General features: G+C 57.2%; 2 protein-coding genes across 5 annotated transcripts in view; one reads left to right on the forward strand and one right to left on the reverse strand.

Annotated features, from left to right (window-relative positions):
• The window catches only part of SLC5A10 (solute carrier family 5 member 10), a 76159-nt gene that overhangs the window by 21903 nt on the left and 34195 nt on the right, over positions 1-20061 (reverse strand). The window lies entirely within an intron of this gene.
• Positions 1-20061, forward strand: part of FAM83G (family with sequence similarity 83 member G) — a 35025-nt gene that overhangs the window by 5728 nt on the left and 9236 nt on the right. Inside the window, exons 3-4 of the mRNA XM_023194818.2 lie at positions 11013-11180; positions 19503-19627. Of these exons, the coding sequence (XP_023050586.2) occupies positions 11013-11180; positions 19503-19627 (293 nt within the window). The remainder of the gene's footprint in view (positions 1-11012; positions 11181-19502; positions 19628-20061) is intronic.

A 20061-nucleotide genomic window follows, 5' to 3' on the forward strand; every position in this document is an offset into this window, starting at 1 on the left:
CGGATCTCGAACTCCTGACCATGTGATCCACCCGCCTCTGCCTTCCAAAGTGCTGGGATTACAGGCATGAACCACTGTGCCCGGCAGTAAAAGCGTTTTCATGAGACTCCTTGGCAGCTAAATACTGGGCTCTCTGGAGGAGAGCTGGGATGGGGACTCACAAGAACAGGGTGAGCTCTGTGGCCTGGGGACCAGGAGGAAGGCCACTCATTGCATCCTTTAGCTGGGCAGTGCCAGGACAGCTCCCCACACTGCCAGAGGCCACAGGTGGCCCAGTTGACACCTTGGGGGGCCCACAGCTGGCCCAGGCTCCCACCACAGGTCAGAGAGTGGGTGAGGAACCATCTGATAAAGGAATCCCAGGTGTTAACTCCTGTGCACTCCAAAGTCTCCCTTCCACGCGGCGCTTGCGTCTTAATTAAGAGTTTCAGGAGAGTCGGGAGCAGCCCTTCGAGGAAGGAGCTCTAAAGAGAGAGTGCCTGCCCGTCTGGGCACTCCAGTGGGAGGGGCAGCTGCTCAGCCACCAGGTTGGCCTCCTTCCCACAACCCCAAGAGCCAGGGCCTGCCGTCATGTTCATATCACAGCTGGGGAAACCGAGGCTCAGAGTCAGCTGGGGCCTTCATAAGGTTACACCAAATGTCTTAGGTATGGCTGAACCTGAATTGGGTCTCGCTGGTTGGAGAGGGTCTCCCTGAAGCTAAGGGTCCTGGTCCCCGGGCCAGCAGAGGGTACTGGTCCCACTTAGCCACTCGCATGCTGCAGGACTCTGGACCTCAGTTTCTTCACTTGTAAAATGGGGATCAGGCCTTGTCTTGAAGCAGTGACAGACAGGAGCATCCAAAAGCACTGAGCTACCCTCTGCCTTGCGAGCAGCTGGGGAGAAAGATGGGGTCTCGCCCTGTGCCATGGCCCACGTTGGCCCCAGCCTGGCAGGCCCTAGCCTGGGTGGGCTGTCCTAGTCCCCTTTAAGGGTCTGAATGACCCCTGGCCTCGAGTACCTTGCCAGGTGAAATGCCACGTGGGGTCGTGGGAAGACAGGCGTCCATATTCCTGGGACCCAGGCATGGGCCCCAGCTCTGGTGTTATCTTTAGTGGTTGCTCGGAGATAGTTGCTTGGCCTCTCTGACCTTCTGTTCCTTCCTCCTTAGTGTTATGGTGGTGCTAACAGCTAACACCTGCCTCATAAAGTCATCGTGAGATTTAAATGGGAAAAAGTGGGGTGTGTAAAACACTCTGTGTCTGGCATGGAGCTGGCATTGGTAGATGCCAGATCTTTCCCCTCACTTCCTCCACCTTCACTCCTCACTCCTGTCCTGAGAGCTTCTCTCTGGGAGTAGTCTAGGGCTGGAAGTGGTGAGCTCGCTGTCCTGGCAGAAGTTCAAGCAGGGGCTCAGTGGAATGCAGCAGAGAGCATGTGGGCACCAGGTGGCCTGGAAGCCTCAACCCTGCCCTGGCGTGCTTTGTGACCTTGGGCAAGTCCTTTCCAAGCCAGGCTTTCTGGGGCATTAGGATGCTTGATGGCCCCAGTGTCTGTTGCTCTTGGACCCTGAGAAGCTGAGGCTTTAAAGGCTTTTGAATCCATGGTTCTGAGATTTTCCTGTTTGAAAATTCTCAGCTGGTGCCATTTGCTGCCCACATGGGATGGTCTGGTTGGCTGGATCCTGTGCCTGCAAGCCTGGAAGCTCTGAGGATTCTGAAGCTCCTTGTGGCCAGCGGGAAAGGATCTTGCCTTCTTGCCTCATCCACAGGGAATAGCCTTGGTCACCTCATGGCCTTTCTCCAAGCTCTGCCAGCCCCTTGTCTCTGCAGTATTCCTGAGCCATGGCAAGGAAGCTGATGTCCGTCTGGGGGAGGTAGGAGACTCAGGGTAGTGCCTCCATACCACTGGGCTAGGCAGAGCCTCCTGGTCAGAGCGCTCTGGGCATGACTAGCTTGGGCTTCTTGACCCCGACCCACTGCAGCCATTTGGTGTTCAGAAGGCCTGATCTTCCTTTAATTGGCCTTAATGAGGCTTCAGTCTTAATAGTCAGTGGGGAAGGTGTTCACAGAGCTGATGAATGTCAGAGGGGAACGGGACCTCAGAGTTCATCCAGTTTCACTCTCCATGTTACCAAGAAGAGAAACTGAGGCTTAGAGTGGGAAGTGACCCGCCATGGACCACCCAGGGAAGGCATGGCAGAGCCAGGGAGGTCCAAGCATTGACCTTCCAGACAGTGCTGAGGGTCAGGTATTTGTTTCAGGAGCTGAGGTGGGCTCTGGGAGGCTGTGGGTGGGTTCAGAGCTTGGAATGGACACAGGGTCCCCCGTTAGGAGAAAAGCCTAGGAACAGGAGACCTCTGCCACTAGTTGACAGGGTGGCACTGGGACAGTGACACCCCCTCTGGAAAACGGGAGTGGCCATCACCACCCCTCCCTGTCTCCAGAAAAGGGACACCTGTGTGCGTGCCAGCTAGTTGACCTAATTATCCTTGCTCTGGCTGGGGTCAGCATTTGCTACCAAGTACACAGACTCCCTTTACCCTGGGAGGCAAGATGAGACTTAGCTAAACTAGTTCTCTCGGTGACAGGCTTTCAGAGCCACTGTATGGGCAAACTGGTTTGGAGATTGCCAGGAGGTGGCAGGGAGCACCACCCAGGGATCCTAGGAGGCCTTCCTAACCCAGAGAACCTCCTTGGGCCTCTTCAGATGGCATCTCACTAATCCTGCCAGCCCCCTGCAGGGGAGGAGGAGGGGAGGGGGAGTAGGATCATGTCATGAGCATAGAAAAACTGAGGTGCTGCAGTCAGGTCTGTCCAAACCATGCTGCTGGAGGAGGGGGTTGCAGCTGGAGGAGGGAGTGCAGGTTTGCTGGTAATGAATTCTCTCAGCTTTTTTATATCTGAAAAAGTCTTTAGTTTGCCTTTTGTTTTGAAATGTATTTTTGCTGGGTATAAAATTCTAAGTTGATTTTTCTTTTTCTTTTTCCATTTAGTGCTTTAAAGATATTGCCTGTTGTCTTGTGGCTTGTAGTGATTCTGATGAGAAGTCCACTTACTCTGTTCCTTGACATGCAGTTGTCTTCTCCTCTGGTTGTTTTTAAGGCTGTCTTTGTTACTGACTTTAAGTGATTTGATTATGATATGCATTGGTATAGTTTTTTCATGTCTCTTCTGCTTGGCAGTCATTGAGCTTCTGAGACCCGTGGATTTAGTCTTTTTTTTTTTTTTTTTTTAAATTGAGGTAGAGTCTTACTCTGTTGCCCAGGCTGGAGTGCAGTGGCACAATCTCGGCTCACTGCAACCTCCACCTCCTTGGTTCAAGCAATTCTCCTGCCTCAGCCTCCCAAGTAGCTGGGATTACAGTCACATGCCACTATGTCCTGCTAATTTTTGTATTTTTAGTAAAGACAGGGTTTTGCCATGTTGGCCAGGCTGGTCTTGAACTCCCGACCTCAAGTGATCCACCTGCCTCTGCTTCCCAAAGTGCTGGGATTACAGGCATGAGCCACTGTGCCTGGCCTTGGATTTAGTCTTTAATCAAATGGCAGCACTGTTTTGGCCATTTTTTTTTTTGAGATGGAGTCTCGCTCTGTCGCCCGGGCTGGAGTGCAGTGGCCGGATCTCAGCTCACTGCAAGCTCCACCTCCCGGGTTTACACCATTCTCCTGCCTCAGTCTCCAGAGTAGCTGGGACTACAGGCGCCCACCACCTCGCCCGGCTAGTTTTTTTGTATTTTTTAGTAGAGACGGGTTTTCACCGTGTTAGCCAGGATGGTCTCGATCTCCTGACCTTGTGATCCGCCCGTCTCGGCCTCCCAAAGTGCTGGGATTACAGGCATGAGCCACTGCGCCTGGCCTTGGATTTAGTCTTTAATCAAATGGTAGAAGTGTTTTGGCCATTTTTTTTCTATTTATTTATTTATTTATTTTTGGTCTCTCCCTCACTGCCAACCCTTGCACCTTCTGAGACTGCAATTACACATATATTGGATGGCTTGAAGTTGACCCACAGTTTGCTGATGCTGTGATCATGTTCTTTCAGTCTTTCTGTGTGTCATCTTGGATAGTTTCTACTTAATGTCTTCAGGTTCACTAATTCTCTCTTCTATAGTGTCTAATCTGTTAATTCCACCTAGTATATTTTTAATCTTAAATGTTGCATTTTCACCTCTTGAATTTCTATTTGTTGGCTAAAAAAAAAAGTCTTCCACATCTCTACCTAACTTTTTGAACACATGGAACACAGTTATAACTGTTTTCATGTCTTTGTCTGCCAATTCTAACATCTGTGTCAGTTTTTGGTTGATTTGGATTGTTTTTTTTTTTCTCACGTGCATCATGTTTTCCTGTTTCTTTGTGTGTCTGGTAATTTTTAATTGGATACCAGGCATGTTGGATTTTATGTTGTGGGCTGCTTATAGTTTTTGTTTGTTTTGTTTTCTCCTTTAAATATTTTGGAGCCTTGTCCTGAGATGCAGTTACGTTACTTGGAAACAATTTAATGCTTTTGTGGCTTCCTGTCAAGCTTTATTAGGCAGGTCCAGAGTCGACTTCACTCCAGGGTAGGAGTTGCAAATTATGGACCCTGGGCCAAAGGAAGCCTGTTGCCGGCTTTTATAAACAATAGAATACAGACATTTATTTATATACTTTCTTTGGCTGTTTTTCTGTTACACCAGCGGATTTGAGTAGTTGTGGCAGAGAACATACGGCGCTCAAAGCCTCACATATCTACACTCTGGTTCTTTAGGAAGTTTGCTTATGCCTGGTCTAGGACTTATTTGTCCACTGCAGAGGCAGTATCCTTCTGAGGAACCCCCTGCAGGCCCTGTGTGTTAGGAGGGGTTTCTCTTCTGGCTGGGGGCACATACACTATTCCTGGTCCTGCGTGAGCACCAGCGATTGTTCCAGCCGCCCCCTTCTGGTGGTTCTCTGCTCAGCTTCCCCTTTCAGGTGGTTCCCTTCTCAGCCTCAGTAGTTTCCTCACGTTCGGGTACTGCTCGGCCATCAGCCAAAGACTCCGGGGCGACCCTCTGCAGGTCTCTGGAGTTCACTCTGTGCAACTCTCTCCCCTGCGGCACTCCGTCCTGCAAATCCTAGCTGCCACACTCAGAGTGAACTCTGTCTCCTCAACTCAGGGAGACCACAAGACTCCATGGGGGCGCCCCTCCCCGTGCTGCAGCCTGGAAGTTCCTCTTCTCTCAGGGATCACTGTGCTGATTGAAGCCTGTTGTCCATGGCATCATAGATTTTATCCGGGTTTTTTATTGCTAAGGCAGGAGGGTAAATTCCATCTCTGTCATTCCATTATGGCTGTAAGTGGAAGTTGAATCCAAGGTCATCATGGCCACCACCTCAACCTTTAGGACAGTCTGCTGCATTCCTGTGAGCAGCCCTGACACGTCACTTACGGCCTTCCAGCTGGCCTGGAGGGAAGTGAGACGCTCCTGATCTGTTCACCCCAGAGGGAGCCGTGGGTCTGGTGAGATGGGACTTGGGTTGGTGGGAGGATGAGGAGGGTCCATGCAGCTGCCGTTTGTGCATCCCATGCTGGGGCTTCACCTGCATGAATTCACTTTAATTTCCAACAGTCTTGTGGGTGGGGATTGTTACTGTCCCCATGAAGAAACGAAGGTGCTTGCCCGTGGCCGTGCAGCTTCCCAGGAGGAGCTGAGATTGAAGCCAGCGGGTGCGGAGCCCGCACTGCCACTCTCTGGGCATCTGCCATCAGAGCTGGAGAATAACGAACCCCAAGATGAGAGACTCTCTCACCCCCTGCACTTCTCAGGTGGGAAAGTGAGGCCCAGATAGGCCTAGGGACTTGTCTGCGGTGTGCACAGTGTCTATGGCTGCTTCAGGGCTCCAGGCTCTGGGGCAGGCTTGGGGGTATCTGCCCTCCACTTGCCTGCAGCATAGTGAGGAGGGAGAATATGGCCACCTCTCTCCTCTCTCTTTGTAAGGCTTGTCATGTGCAGGTTGGAAACTGTCCCCTCTTACCCGAGTCTTGGGACTCAGTCCTTGGGGAGACTCCATTGCCGTGCCTGAGAAGAAATACGCAAGTGATACACGCTCAACCCAGACAGGTCAGAGTGACGACACGGGAGGCTGGGGCTGCACTGGAGTTGGGATTTGAAGGACAGGTAGTTGTCGTCTAGGCAGATGCAAAATGGGCAGGTGGCAAGGAGAACAGCATGTAGGAGACACGGTGGCTTGAGGCAGGACACGTCGGGGAGAGGGGTCAGGACGCATCAGGGAGAGGGGTCAGGACACGTTGGTCAGGGCCACCCTGAAGAGGTGCTGCTGCAGAAGCCGGGCCTGCGCACCCGTGGTTTCCCACCATGTTAGGAACCAGGCCAGCCCGTCTTGCCCCTCCCCTCCTCCCCAGGCACCTCTGTGGAGACCTGTTCTACCCACTCCCCCTGCGAGGGCACTTCTGCTTCAAGAGTGGTTCTGAGGTCACAGGAATGCTAGGAAACAGCTGTTTTGGGTGTCAGGAGCCATAGGCTGTTGTCGGCACCTGTGAGGCAGGAGCCCTGTGGGGAGGCAGGAAGAGGGCGGCCACCAGCACTTCCTCTCCCAGACCCGTGGGCACAGTGAGATGTGCTAGCTGCCCAGACAGGCTCTGCCAGGCACCGGGCAGGGAACAGGAGTTGGGGTCCCTCGGCAGGAACATCAGAGACGAAGGGCCGTGGACATCTTGTCCACCTGCTCCATTGGACAGATGAAGAAACTGAGACCCAGAATGCAGATGTGGCTCGCCCAAAGCCCAGCCTAGAGCTCAGGCGCCGGTGCTGGGCCCACTCTGCCCGCTCCACCCTTGCTCAGGGGGCTCCAGCTGGGGCTGAGGGAGATTGAGGAGGCGCATGCCTGTGCTCCCTGCCTCTGTGACCTAAAGCCCTGTCCCACCCGCAGTGCCCGCAGCCAGCGTTATGGGGCTTCAGGCCGTGTCTGCTGGGGGTCAGTGGCCACAGGTGGGGTACTCCTTTGTGTGAGATGCTGTCACCCCTCCACCCCAGCTCAAGCCACTCTGGTCACTGCCCGGGTGATGGAGGTGCTCCTGGCAGGGCACTGGGGATCCCCATGCTGCACCACCTTGGACCAGTGCCCTCCCCTCTCCCAGCCGCAGTTTCTGCATCTCTCACATGGAGGCAGATGTTCACCTGTCCCAAGGACACAGAGGGACACGGGGGATTTGAGACACAGGCAGAAGACAGGGTGGAGAGGGCCGGCGGATCCACTGGGCAGGGAGGGTACAGCATGGGAGGAGGTGCTCATAGGGCGGGGCACTGGACGGCTCGCGCATCTGGACACCCCTGGACAGACATGCAGGAGGCGTTTGGGCACCAGGAGCCCCCAGGGAGAGGCCTGGGCTGGGGCAGGCGCAGGCTCGCTTTTGGCTCACTGGAGCCCAGTGCCCATCCCACATCCCTGCTGGTGTCCCAGCACGTGCAGCCTGCCTGCCTCTGCCCCCAAGGTGTGGCCGTCCTCCCACACCCTGGCATCTTGGGTCATCCTCCCACACCCTGGCAGGAGCCAGATGGTTGTCTTGGGCATTGGGCCTCCTGGGTTCTGCAGCTGCATCTTTGAGGCCTCAAGGCTGCCCAGCAGAGGCCTGTCCATCAGTAAGATGCACAGGGACCACTGGGCTCCCTCCTTCACCTGGGAGCTGGGCTGTGTGGCCTGCGCAGATTACATACTGCTGGGCTGGGAGCTGCCCATCGGCTCTGACAGTGGGGCCTGGGGTGCAGGACACGCACGTGCCCGCCCGCCATGCCTGCCCCTATGCCAGCTGCTCACATGGACATGGCTGGTTCCTGCCTCAGGAGCGGAACAAGCTCAGTGCTGGGACCCAGGCCACCCGCCTCCTGCCCAGTATGGCCCCTGACATACAGCAGGCAGAGCTGGTCTTTGGAGTCAGCCTCCCCTCTCATTTCCACAGCCCTTTCCCTGCCCAGGACCTCTGAGAGGACGTGCGGCCTTGGGGCCGCGGGAAGCATCTGGTACTTTTCTTGACTTGGGCCAGCTCTGCCAATGTGTGAACTGGATGGAACCACAGGGGCAAGCCAGGCCCATATCCCCATTTGACAGATGGGGAAACCAGGGGCCCAGGAGGGGCTGTGGTCCCAGGTGGCCTGATTCCTGCAGTCGTTCCCAGACCAAGCCAATTGGTCTTTTTCTCAGTTGATAACAGCTCTCTAAGACCTTCCTTAAACCAGGCCCCATCCTGGGCCCAGACAAGGGCTCTGCTCTTGCTGAGCTCACAGTGTCACGAGTGAGCTGGGCCTCCCAACAGAGTTATGTAAGGTAGCGAATGCCTCTGTGCCTCAGTTTCTTTATCTGCAAGATGGGAAAAAGAACCACTGCCTCGCGGTGTGCTTGTGAGGACTGAACAAGGTAACAGTTGTAAAGGCTCCTTATAAACCATCAAGCAGCCCAAGGGCCCAGGACTGATGCCCAGTCTCTTGTGCAGAAGGTGCTCTGGGTGGGGCAGGGCCCTGGGTTCTAGCCTCAGTCATGGACTGTGATCCCAGCTTTCCTGTGTATAAAATGGGAAAGGGCATGACAGGACTCAAGAGCCCCCAAGAAACCTTTGTGATTCCATGGGCAGGCCAGGCTATTGGGGGTTGCCTGTGGAGCACCAGGCACCCCCTCCCCATCCCCAGCATAAGCTCACATCTGTTATAAACCCATCTCTGACCACGCTAGGCACTAAGCCCAATGCCTGGGAAGAGCCAGCACTGTGGGGGGATCCATTTTGGGGTGCAGGCCCCAACATATCCAACCTGACAGCAGACAGTCCCTGGATCAAGCACCCTGCTGGCTGAGGGCAACGTGGGGAATGGCGCACATGGCGCGGGTCCTGCTGGGGCATGTCCCCCAATCCAAGCCCAGGGCAAGTCCCCATCTGCCATGGTAGGCAGGCCCTGGAGCTCTCCAGGGAGAAGCATGCCTGCTGCGCCCTCATTAGGCTCTTTTCCAGGGTGGCACGTGAGGCTGTTTGCCTGCTCAGAAGTGGCTTAACTAAGGAGATTCCGGGGCTGCAGTGGCTTTGGGTCTGGGAGATCCCAGGCAGGGAGGACCCTGCTACCATCACACACCCCTGCCCAGTGTCTCATCACCCTTGACTGGTGGCTCAATCCAGGGTCATGGTGACCAGCCCGCATTGTGTCTCCTCTGCCCTCTCACCCACCCCCTCTCCAAGCAGTCTCTGGCCTTCCTCGAACATCTCCTGGGTCAGTGGTGAGCTCCCTCTCAAGATCCCTGTCTAACCTTGGGCAGCCCTGGGGGCAGCAGGTTCTTCCCATCTGGTGCCAACATCTGCCTCCCCTGCCAGTCATAGACCCTGCATCAACCAGCTGCTCCCTCTGCCTCAAAACAGCCCTTCAGAAACAGAGAGATAGGGAGCAGTCATCTCCGCAGAGGACAGAGAGAACCCTAGGCCTTGGAGTTGTGCGAGTCTCAGCTGGTTGCACACCTCCGCTTCTGCTCTGGGGGGACCACTGTCTCCCAGGCCGTCCGAGACTAAACATCCAAGGCGAAGGGCTGGAGATCAACCCTGACCTGACTCGGAGGTGGGTCCAGGCCCTGGCCCAACTTGCTTTGTGACATCCAACAAACCTTACGACCTCATTGAGCCTCAGTTTACCCGGCTGCATGCTGGGCTGTCACCACCATGGTGCCTGTGAGAGGCTGCAGGAGTCAGACTGACAAGACCCCCTGTAAACGGTAACGTGCGGGGTGACTGTGGGAGAAAGGCAGCAAACAGGTGTCACCAAGCGCCCCCCCACCGCCCCCAGTCGGGCTCTTTGCGGGTGCTGCGGTATTCAGGTGTGCTCAGTTCTCCTGAGAGATGGAGCCTGATGTAGTGATGAGAAAACTGGGTCCGGAGAAGCCAGGTGTCTTGCTCAGGGTCACACGGTGAGTCTGAGGCAGGGCAGGTATGGAGCCCTCCCCTCTGCTGGAGTTTGGGCTTTGGTGCCAGATGAACGATGGGTGTCAGCAGGGGCCTGAGGCCCAGGAGGAGCCCAGATGGGCCTGCAGGGGCCAGCCTGGTGAGCTCACTGTGGGGCGTGCAAACACATCGCCAGCAGGCTCCAGACCGCCTCCATCACCCTGAATCTCTGCATCCCAGCAAGGCTGACTTCTGCTCCCTGGCAAACCTGGGTAATCTGTAGCCTGACTCTGTCCCCAGCTTGCTGTGTGACCCAGGGCAGGTCCCTCGCCTCTTCTCCAGGGGGTCCTCAGACCTAGGACAGGGATGGTGGTGCCAGCCTCGGAGGGTGGCAGGGGTGGGGCCGCCCAAAAGCGGGACATATGTCTGCATCAGCAGTGTGAGCAGCTGTGGCCAGGCACAGGCCCTGGCCTGACTCCCTCTTCTTGCTGCCCAGGGACAGGGAGGGGACTAGGTGTGAGAGAGGCCTGACAGTCACTGAGCCTCACTGGGGCCGGGCCCATATCACCTCATCCTGTCCTTCTGCATGCTCCACCTCACACCTTCACCCACCCAGGCTCCCTGCCCTGTTGGTGGTGCTTGGCTGGGCTGGGGGTAGGTAGGTATACCCTGACCACTGAGGCCCCACCCTGAGCCAGGTGCAGCAGGTCACCTGCTGTGGGGACAGATATTGTCAGCTGACAAGAAGAGCACCTGGGTTTAGGCACTGGCCAAAGTCCACACCAGCCCAGGAATGCAGGGGAGGCCCCAGGGAGCCGCCATGCCAGCTGCTGCCCTTCCGGTCATTGACACATCAGGTTCATCTCAGCATCCCCAGGTATTACAAGGAGGGCAGAGTGTAGCCGGCCCTGGCCTGGGAATGCACCGACACAGGGCCCCTGGGCTGAGCCCAGAACTGGGACTGCAACTAGAACTTCAGGGCAAGAGAGGCCCCTGGTCCTGGGCCTGAGGCTCCAGGAGTGGGGCCAGAGTGGGCACCCGTGAGAGGCTGGTGGCACGGGAGGGCTGTGCGTTCTGCCAGGGCACCCTATCCCCACTGCTGCACTGTCTCACAGGCCCCAGTCTCTCTTCTTGCTCCCAGGTGATAGCTGTGGTCATGGACATGTTCACCGATGTGGACATCTTCAAGGACCTGCTGGACGCCGGCTTCAAGAGGAAAGTGGCCGTGTACATCATTGTGGATGAGAGTAACGTCAAGTACTTCCTGCACATGTGTGAGCGGGCCCGAATGCACCTGGGACACCTCAAGGTGAGCAGGCTCCTCACTTGCCTGGGTGGCTGGAGGACAGGGGTCATTCAGTCTGTCAACAAACACTTGAAGTACCTGCCTGCCCAGGACGGAGTCCTGTGCCAAGCACTGAGAGTCCAGTAATTCTAGAGCCTCCTGCCAAGCAGTCACCTAGCCTCTGCTTGAATTCCCTGAGGGACAGGATACTCACTACCTCCAACGTGGCAGAGATAAGATATGCCTCGATTAGGTGCTTGCTGACCAGGTGCTGGAGCTCATGCCAAGTGCTGCATCATGTTATTTCAGAGCAGCCCATGCCACGTCGGGTATCTGTTTGCTTGCATACCTCTGGTGATAGTGTGCTCACTCCCTCCTCAGGTAGCTCGTGGCCCTTCTAGAGAGCTTCAACTCCCAAGTCCTTTCTTGGGTTGAGCCAAAATCTGTCTCCTTAGAATGTCCATTTACTTGTTTTAGGATCTGACTCAGACGGAGGAAGCTCCCTGAGGCTGAAGTCAGGGAAAGCTTCCTCGATGGCTGCACAGTTGAAGTGAATTTAAGGCACAAGAGCAGAGGAGAAAGAACCTTTGGGGTGGGGGAAACCACGGAACAGAAGTGGATCAGAGAAGGCTGCCGATGGGGTCAGGGTGGGCTGTGGTTCTCAGCACTGCTTTGCTGTGTGTCCTTGGGCATGTCACCTCCCTTCTCTGGGCTACAGGATCTTATTGGTCCAACGCTCTTCTGCCCAGACACCCTGGCGTTTGGTGTCTGGAGCGCTCCTTCTGCCAGCCATCGCTTGGCACCTGCTGTGTGCAGAGCGCTTCCCTGAGAGCAGATCAGCGTGCATGATGACGGTGAATACTTCTTTTGCATTGACAGTGCGCCAGGCCCTGTCACAGGCACTTTGCATTGGTTAATTTAATCCTCACAACATCCTAGTGGGATGGGGAGTTGTTCCCATTTTGCAGATGAGGGAATAGAGCCACACACCCCGTGTCACTGCTAGTAAGTTAAAGATAGTGAGGTAGGGGCCAGCACCAGACCCTTGGGCTCAGCACCAGCATCTGACAGGTCAGAATTCTGCAGGTTTCAGGCTTGTGGTCCTAGGAGAAGGGGCACCACCAGTCTGGTTAACAAGGGGCCGGGCTCCACGACTATAATTTGTCAGCATTTGTCAAGCGGGCCCACCCCCTCCCTCCAACCCCAACGCCTCCGGCTGAGTCCTTTCAAGTGGTTGTGAGCACTCCGTGGTGAGTCTCTAGCCCTTGGGACATTTTTAATGTGGTCTCCTTGGTGGGTTGGCCCCAAGCCCCACACCCACCTCACTCCCTGTCGCGTAATTAGCGCAGGGAATCGATTCCGGTGGCAGACAGCTCACGCCCGAGAGAGCCAGTGTGGAAAGGCCACTTTGGAAACCTGACTGCAGAAGGCCTGGCCCTGCCCGATGCCCAGGAAGAGACCCCAGTGGGGCCCCACCAGCACCGTGCCCCTGCCCCAGGCCCAGCGAGTGCTTTGCTCTTCCCCCAGTGTGCAGACGCAGGCAGGGAACAAGCCTATCTGCTTGGAGCAGGGACCCTAACCTGGGACCAGCTGCTCCAGAGACCTCGCCTTCCACCCAGTGCCCCCAGGCCCCTTCCCAGCAGAGAAGCCCTGGCTGCTCCTCTGCCTGCAGAATTCTGAGTTTCCAGGAAGTCGGAGGCAATGGGGCAGGTGGGGGGCCTGGGGTGCCTGGGACTGAAGGGGCCTTGAGGTCATTCAGATGAGGCTCCCACAACACAGATGGGGAAACTGAGGTCCGAGGGAGGCCATGCCTTGCCCAAAGCCATTCCCAACAATTTAGGGGTGGCGCCTAAAAGCCAGTAGTGAGAGATCAGTTCTGATAAGGAGGATGCAGATCCCTGGTACTCAAGCAGCAAATAATTTTTTTTTTTTTTTTTGAGACGGAGTCTCGCTCTGTCACCCAGGCTGGAGTGCAGTGGCTGGATCTCAGCTCACTGCAAGCTCTGCCTCCCGGATTCACGCCATTCTCCTGCCTCAGCCTCCCGAGTAGCTGGGACTACAGGCGCCGCCACCTTGCCCGGCTAGTTTTTTGTATTTTTAGTAGAGACGGGGTTTCACCGTGTTAGCCAGGATGTCCCGAATCTCCTGACCTCGTGATCCGCCCGTCTCGGCCTCCCAAAGTCCGGGATTACCGGCTTGAGCCCCCGGGCCCGGGCTCAAGCAGCAAATTATAAACAATAACTACAAATAGTAATGCAGAGCATCAAAGGATGAACTTGATCCCTCATATTAATTTCTCTTATCCTTTTTATTGGCTCAACCAGTCTTCTAGGACTCCCACCCTAGTCATTCACACCAACTGCTCAACTATCAATAAATCTAGGAATGGCCGTCCCACTATGGGCAGGGGAAGTAATCACTGGCTTCCGTTATAAAATCAAAGCCAACTGCCAGCGCAGCCTGCCCTGGTGCTGCCCACACAGCTCACTGGCCATTGACCTGCCGTGGGACCCGGGCGTGTGGTTCTACCTCTTGGGCCTCGAGTGCCCCATGGCCATGGTGATACCTCACGGGGTTGTGTGAGGGTGAAACGAAAGGAGATGGTAGTTGCAAAGTGCTCTGTGTGCTGAGGAAAGTTACACAGCTGCTGGCAAGAACCATACATTCTAAACCCCAGGCCCTGGACTGGGGCAGGGGCTTGGGTACGTGGCCTGCCCTGTCCAACCCCCAGCCCTTCTGTTGGCTGTGACCAGCCAGGCAGGGGAGGACAGCTGGCACTGCAGGTCCCTGGCCCAGCCTGCCCTGCTCGGCCGTCTCGCTTTCCCAGGGAAGGTGGCAGGGTCTGTAGGGTGACGTATCTAGGAGCTAGACACCTCCCTGGGAAAGTGTGCCCTGGCTTCCTCATTCTCGCCTCTGAGCTTGCCCTTCCACAGCCCTGGGCGGGTGGCCAGAGGCCCTGAGAGCCCAGCCCCAGCCAAGTGTCACCCTGTCGGAGGGCCTACCTTCCCCACCTACCTCCCTCGCCTTGGGCTAGCTGGGCCCAGACCTGTCCCAGGAGCACTTCCGTTGCCGATAATCCCTGGGCCTGCCTTCAGCTGCCGCCACCCCTGCCCAGCTCTGCACCAACCTGCCCCAGCTCCTTCGGGCCCAGGGTACAGGTTTTCTGGTAGGGTCATCCTTATGACCTTGGGGTGTCAGGTGCCAGTTTGGGGGTGATAGCAGGAGCCAGTCCTGAGCCCCAGCTGTGCCACTTGCATGGTAACCTTGGGCAGAGTCACTGAATCTTTCTAGGCCTCCATTGTCTTGTCTGCAAAATGGGGATATGGTCATGTATTTGTCGGGGCTGCTGTGAAGAGTGAAGGAGGCCATTTGTGTGGTGGGCCTTCAGTCATGAGCTGCCTTTCCATCCTGTTTTTGGCTGGGGACAGGCACAGCCCCACCGTGAGACGCAGCTCTGGTCTGAGTGCTAAGCGACTTTCTTTCCCTCTGCGCCAGGGTCTGGCCGTGGTTCACCCTGACTCAGCTCCTTCTTCCTGAGCTTGGAGCCCACACCAACACACTCTCGAAACTCTGCCCTGTTGCTTGGGCCGAGCCCACTCCTGGTCCCCAGGTGAGGCGGGAGCAGCGTGCACCAGTGTCTCCCCAAGTGTGGGGCTCCCAGCCATTCCTGAGCACCTCAGCCAGTCGTCCTGGCCGGCCCCTGATGGCCTTCCAGGTGGGAGTACGGAAATGATTACCCCAAATGACAAATGGGGAGCAGGCCTTGGGAAGAGGACCAGACCTTTCACTGCCACCCCCTAGGGTCACAGGACCAGGCCGCATGACTTGGCTGCTTTTGGGGGTGATACTGGGTGTAGGGGGATGCTCCCGGGCTAACAGGAGACAGGCTGGGCCTGAGGCTCCCAGCTTAGGACAGACAAGAGCCATGAGATGCCTGGGCCATCCGAAAAGCTAGCTGGCTTCGTACAGCCAAACTGGAAAAACTAGCAGCCCCTGGGCACAGGCCAGACCTGTTTCCCATTTCTGATGAACAAAGAAACATCAGCTGGGATGGCCATGGGAAGGCACGCGGTGAGGACGTGAGGATCACTGCCGCTCAGGCCTCACGCTGGACACGCCCGACGCAGCCTTTACGCTGCCCAGGTTCCCCCGGTCCCCGGGGATGCCTGGGTCTTGCTGTCTCTACTTGGGCCTGGGTCTGTGATGGATTCACGGTATAAGGCAGGGGTTCTCAACGGGGGGATTCACTCTACTGAGGGACATTTGGCATTTTTAACTGTCACACCTAAGGGGTACTACCAGCATTGAGTGGCCAAGGATGTTGTTAAACATCCTACACTGCTGGGGACAGGTGCCACACAAAAGGGGACGTGTATCAGTTGCGCCGAGGCTGAGCAGCCCTGGCCTAGGGGAGAGAGGAGCCCCTCACACCAGGGCCTTGGAGCTAGGCTGGCCCTGCCCCTTCATGCCGTCACATACTTTGGGCCAAATGTGGTTCACAAAGGGCCCACCACCCCAACTTCACAATAGTCTGGAGAAGGCCAGGGTGAGTGTTGACCGCCCTTCCCCCCCCTCCACAGAGATCGAGAGAGGCCCTGTAGAGGAGAAGGGAGGCTGCTGGGGGCCAGCACCTCAGGCAGCCAGGCTCCCGCCGCCATGTTGGCCTCTGTTCCTTGCATTCCTCACACTAGGTCTGGCCTGGCCTCAATGTTCCCAGCTCAGACCTGGTCAGGATGCATCTCTGGGCCTCCCCACTCCTCTGCTGGGCCAGGAGATGCTGACAGGGCCCTGAGGAGGTGGGTGATGAAGAAACCCTGTCCTCAGTCCCGGCCCACCCCAGGGCTACTGGGAGACAGTGGCAGGTCACTTCCCCTCCCTGAGCCCACCAACCACCCACCCCGTATGGCTGACAGTCTTGGCCTCTCTGGGGAGTCCGTGCCTTCCTGAATGTTTTGTGGTCCTCTGTGTTGGTCCCCCACAGCCCACTGTGCCACTTCCAGTTCTTGGGGCACCCACTGGGAGCCGGACACTTTCCCTGGGTGGGCCCCACCTATACTGTGGCTCTATTCAGTCCTCGCAGCAGACTTGCAGCACAAGGATGAGTAGGCCGTTTTATAGATGAGAAAACTGAGGCGTGGAAAGAAAGGCCTTGGTTGGCGTCCATTTGGTGCTAGGACTGGAGCCTTTTTAACTGGAGCTCAGGAATGCCTAGACCCTAGACCCACTCTGCTCCAGGGACACCTGGGCTTAGCCCCCTCTGTGTCCCACCAGCGGGTTTGGTACAGTTGGATCATGTGTCCTTTAAGCACATGTGGCCTAGAGGCCTGCGGGGATTGGGGGCAGGGTACTGTAGTTTGCCCCAGCCCTGGAGTCCCCACCTTGCCACCCTCTGGGAGCAGATGAAGCACCGCCCGGCCATCCTCTCCTGCCCTGACTCGCCCTTGACGTCCTCTCTTACGTATGAGGAAACTGAGGTCCCAGAGGGTCCAAAGACTTGCCCAGGGCACCCCTCTTGGGTCAGCCCCGGCGTCCCTCCACCCATTTGCTGTTCTCTGCCGGGGGTGTCCCAGGAGCTCAGAGACAATGTGGCTTTGTGGGATCCTCCACCTCTGCACACGCGAGCCCAGAGTCTTGAGACGTTACCTCATCCAGGCCAGGCCCCGTGGGGTGGGGCCCATCCAGGCACAAGCTGGGGAGCAGGTCACGAGGCAGGAGGTGGGGGGCTCTGCTGCAGGCCCCCACCTGCTGCTGAGCCCCAGGTAGAACGGGCCTAAGAGTTGTAGGCCCGCCCTGCTGTGTGCTAAGGGAGACTAAGGCCCAGCAACGGCCCGGGACTTGCTTCGAGTCACACAGCGAGTCAGCAGCCCAGCCAAGGTCTGCGCCTCACATGGAGGCTGAGTCACTCTGAGATGGAAGTGGTGACTCTCCGAGCCCTCATCAGGACAAGGTTTGGAATGGGTGGGGACAGACACTGTCCAGAGGGGTCCTGATGCTGGTGGCCGATTTTCCAGGCTAAGGAGGGGCCTGTGGCTGGGCCAGGAGCCTGCAGGAGGCGATGGAGCTGGGCTTGGTTGGGCTCAGTGACAGGGAAGGCCTTGTACCACCTCCAAGATCTTTGTCTGACTTCTCAACCCTGAGCGTGCTCCGTGTTGGGTACAAAGTCACGAGTGCTAATTGTCCTGGGCCGTGGCCAGCTTCCTGCTGAGCTGGCTGTGTGCAGACCTGCAGCCTGCGGGGCGGGGTGGGGGCCGGCGAGGGCGGCCCAGAGCAGAGCTTATCTGCCTTCTGCGCTGGGCCCTATGACAAGGTGATCGTGATCGTTTATCCCACGGGTGGGCATCAGACAGGGACTCACCCACGGCCCACACCTGCCCGCCTCTGTGGTTGCTGGCCTGGGGCCACCCCAGCCCCAGGGGTCTGGGACACGGAAAGGACTGGCAGGGCAGGAGGCTGGATGGCATGGCGGGTGACTCTGTTCTCTCAGGCTCCCCTCCTCTCCCATAGCATTCACTTCACACACCCACTCCCTGATGCCAGAACTGCTCCTGAGATGCACACCCAACGCCATCGCTTTTGCTCTAAATCCTCCCATGGCTCCCTGTTGGCCCCAGGGCCAAGCTCAGGCCCTTAAGAAGGTGCAAGGTCTTTTACCAGGAGCCCGCCCCTGCTCGCTCTGCGGGCTCCGTCACCCACCCCTCCTCCCCTGAGGTGCTCTGGTATAAAGGCCTCTCATGCCTGGCCTTTGAGTCCCTTCCCTGGAATGCTTCCCCACCTCCCCCTGTGCCCCATGTCATCCTTTCCTGGGAGCCTCCCAGCCAGCCCTTCACACTTCGGGCTACTCCTCTGCAATCCTGGGCATTCAGCTCGTTTTCATTTACCCCCCTGCCTCCCCTTCACCTCCCGGGGGGATCCTCATCACAGACATCTCTGTCTGCAGCTGGGGGCCTCGGCAGGGGCTGATGACTGTGTGAATGAGTGGGGTGAATAAGCTGGGGCCAGTGAGTGGGTGAGGGGACAGACCAGTAAGTCATAGCTCAGCCTGACTAAGAACATGTCATAGCCGAGTGCCAGCAGCCGGCACAGAGCCCCTCGGGAGGGAGTGAGCCTCCCATCACAGGAGGCATGCAGGCAGACCAGTCAGGAATCCCTGGAGTTGGTGTTAAAACTAGATTCCCCGCCTGACCGCAGGTCTCCTGAGTCAGACCCTCAGGGCACCCAGGAGCACTTCTTACAAACTGCCCTGGACATGGGCCACATGAGCCCCAGATCCCCTTTACACCTGAGATTCTACTCGGGGATCCCTTGGCCATCCTCGACACCTGGGTTTCAGCCAGGCTCGCCCTGCCCTTCCTGGGGTCTGCCGTGGCCAGCACCAGCCTTTACCATGTACTCCTCCCTCACAGCAGGCCCTGCTACCAGGGAAAGGGAAGTCAGCACCTGGAACTTGCAACACACAGGCCCTTGGCAGCTCCAGAGACTCCACACTGGGACAGAGGGCCCTTGTGTGGCCAGGGTCCAGGAAAAGGCTGGTGACAGCCTGGCCTTGGAGCTGAGGCAGTTGAGGGACCCGCTGTGCTCCTAATGCCCAAGGAGCCCTCTTCTCCTTGGGTCGCATGTCCCTTTGCCACAGTCTCTTGAGGGCCTTCCTGGTCTGCTCCCGGGCCAAACAGTGTAAGCCGGCACGGAATTGAATCTCTGACCATTCACAGGACCTGGCCTGGGTGCTGGGTGGTATCCTGGCCATGGGGAAGGAGAAAGATTTGCTGTGAGTCCTGCCTTCAGAGCAGAGCCCAGCAAAGACTGGGGTGTAGAGAAGCACAGGGGAGCGGCCTGGTAGGGCCACACACCCTGGAGGGCCACAGACTTCTTGGAGTGTAAGGCCCAGATTCTGAAGGGCAGGCCCCCTTCCTGCCCTCCTGTGGCTGCATCACCCCCTAGCCATGCACGAGATACTTCTAAAACGTGCACGTCACCCTCCCGCTCAGGACCCCACCACAGCATCCACCACCCATGGCAGCCTTTCCCAAACTGGCTGGCTGTGCAAGCCTTTTCCTGCCTGATGCTGCTCTTCAGACACCTTTGGGGCCAAAGGTCAGACCATCTAATCCCACTCGCTTTGTACCAGTGCCTGCCCCCTCTGCAGCTTCACGGCTCAGCAACTCCCTCCTTACCCCGGGCCCTGCAGTCCCAGACACACCAGCTCCTTTCTCCAGGCCTTATAGCCTCTTCCTTCCCCTCCTGACTACCCCAAAGTCCCCTCTGAGCCCTGGGCAGCTGCTGTCCTCCCCTCGCCCTGTGTGGTCAGGGCTGCAGTCGTGTAATTCTGTCTCTTGCTTCCCAACACAGAATCTCAGAGTGCGGAGCAGCGGGGGAACCGAGTTCTTCACGCGGTCGGCAACCAAGTTCAAGGGTGCCCTGGCCCAGAAGTTCATGTTTGTGGATGGAGACCGGGCTGTGTGCGGCTCCTACAGGTGACTCTCCAGCTTTCAGGGAACTTGTGGGAGAGGTACCTCTGGTTCCCAACTGGCTTCTGTCCTTAATGCTAACTTACGACACCCTGGTTATTCCAGTTCATTGATCCCAAGGCTGCTGAGGCGTGCGCAGGGCTGGAGCATACCTGCCTGTCTGTCTCTGGAGTCAGGCAGAGAAGGGCTTTGTCTGAGGACACTGTTGTTCCAGCTTGGAGATGTCACCGGCCTGGAGGTGGGGTGTGGCTAGGATGTGCCTCCGCAGCGTATGGGGGTCACTCTGAGAGCTGTCCTCAGGAGTGGGACCAGCTGTGTGGGCACCACCACATGCGGCATGGGGTGGGCACTGCCCATGGTTACATGGGGGTTGGTGGCAGCATAGATACATGGCAGCAGTGGCCACCACGTGCGGCACCCCCCATGGTGTCCAGGGCCTT

The sequence above is a fragment of the Piliocolobus tephrosceles genome, chromosome 16 (genome assembly GCF_002776525.5).
Source record: "Piliocolobus tephrosceles isolate RC106 chromosome 16, ASM277652v3, whole genome shotgun sequence".
NCBI classification, from domain to species: domain Eukaryota; kingdom Metazoa; phylum Chordata; class Mammalia; order Primates; family Cercopithecidae; genus Piliocolobus; species Piliocolobus tephrosceles.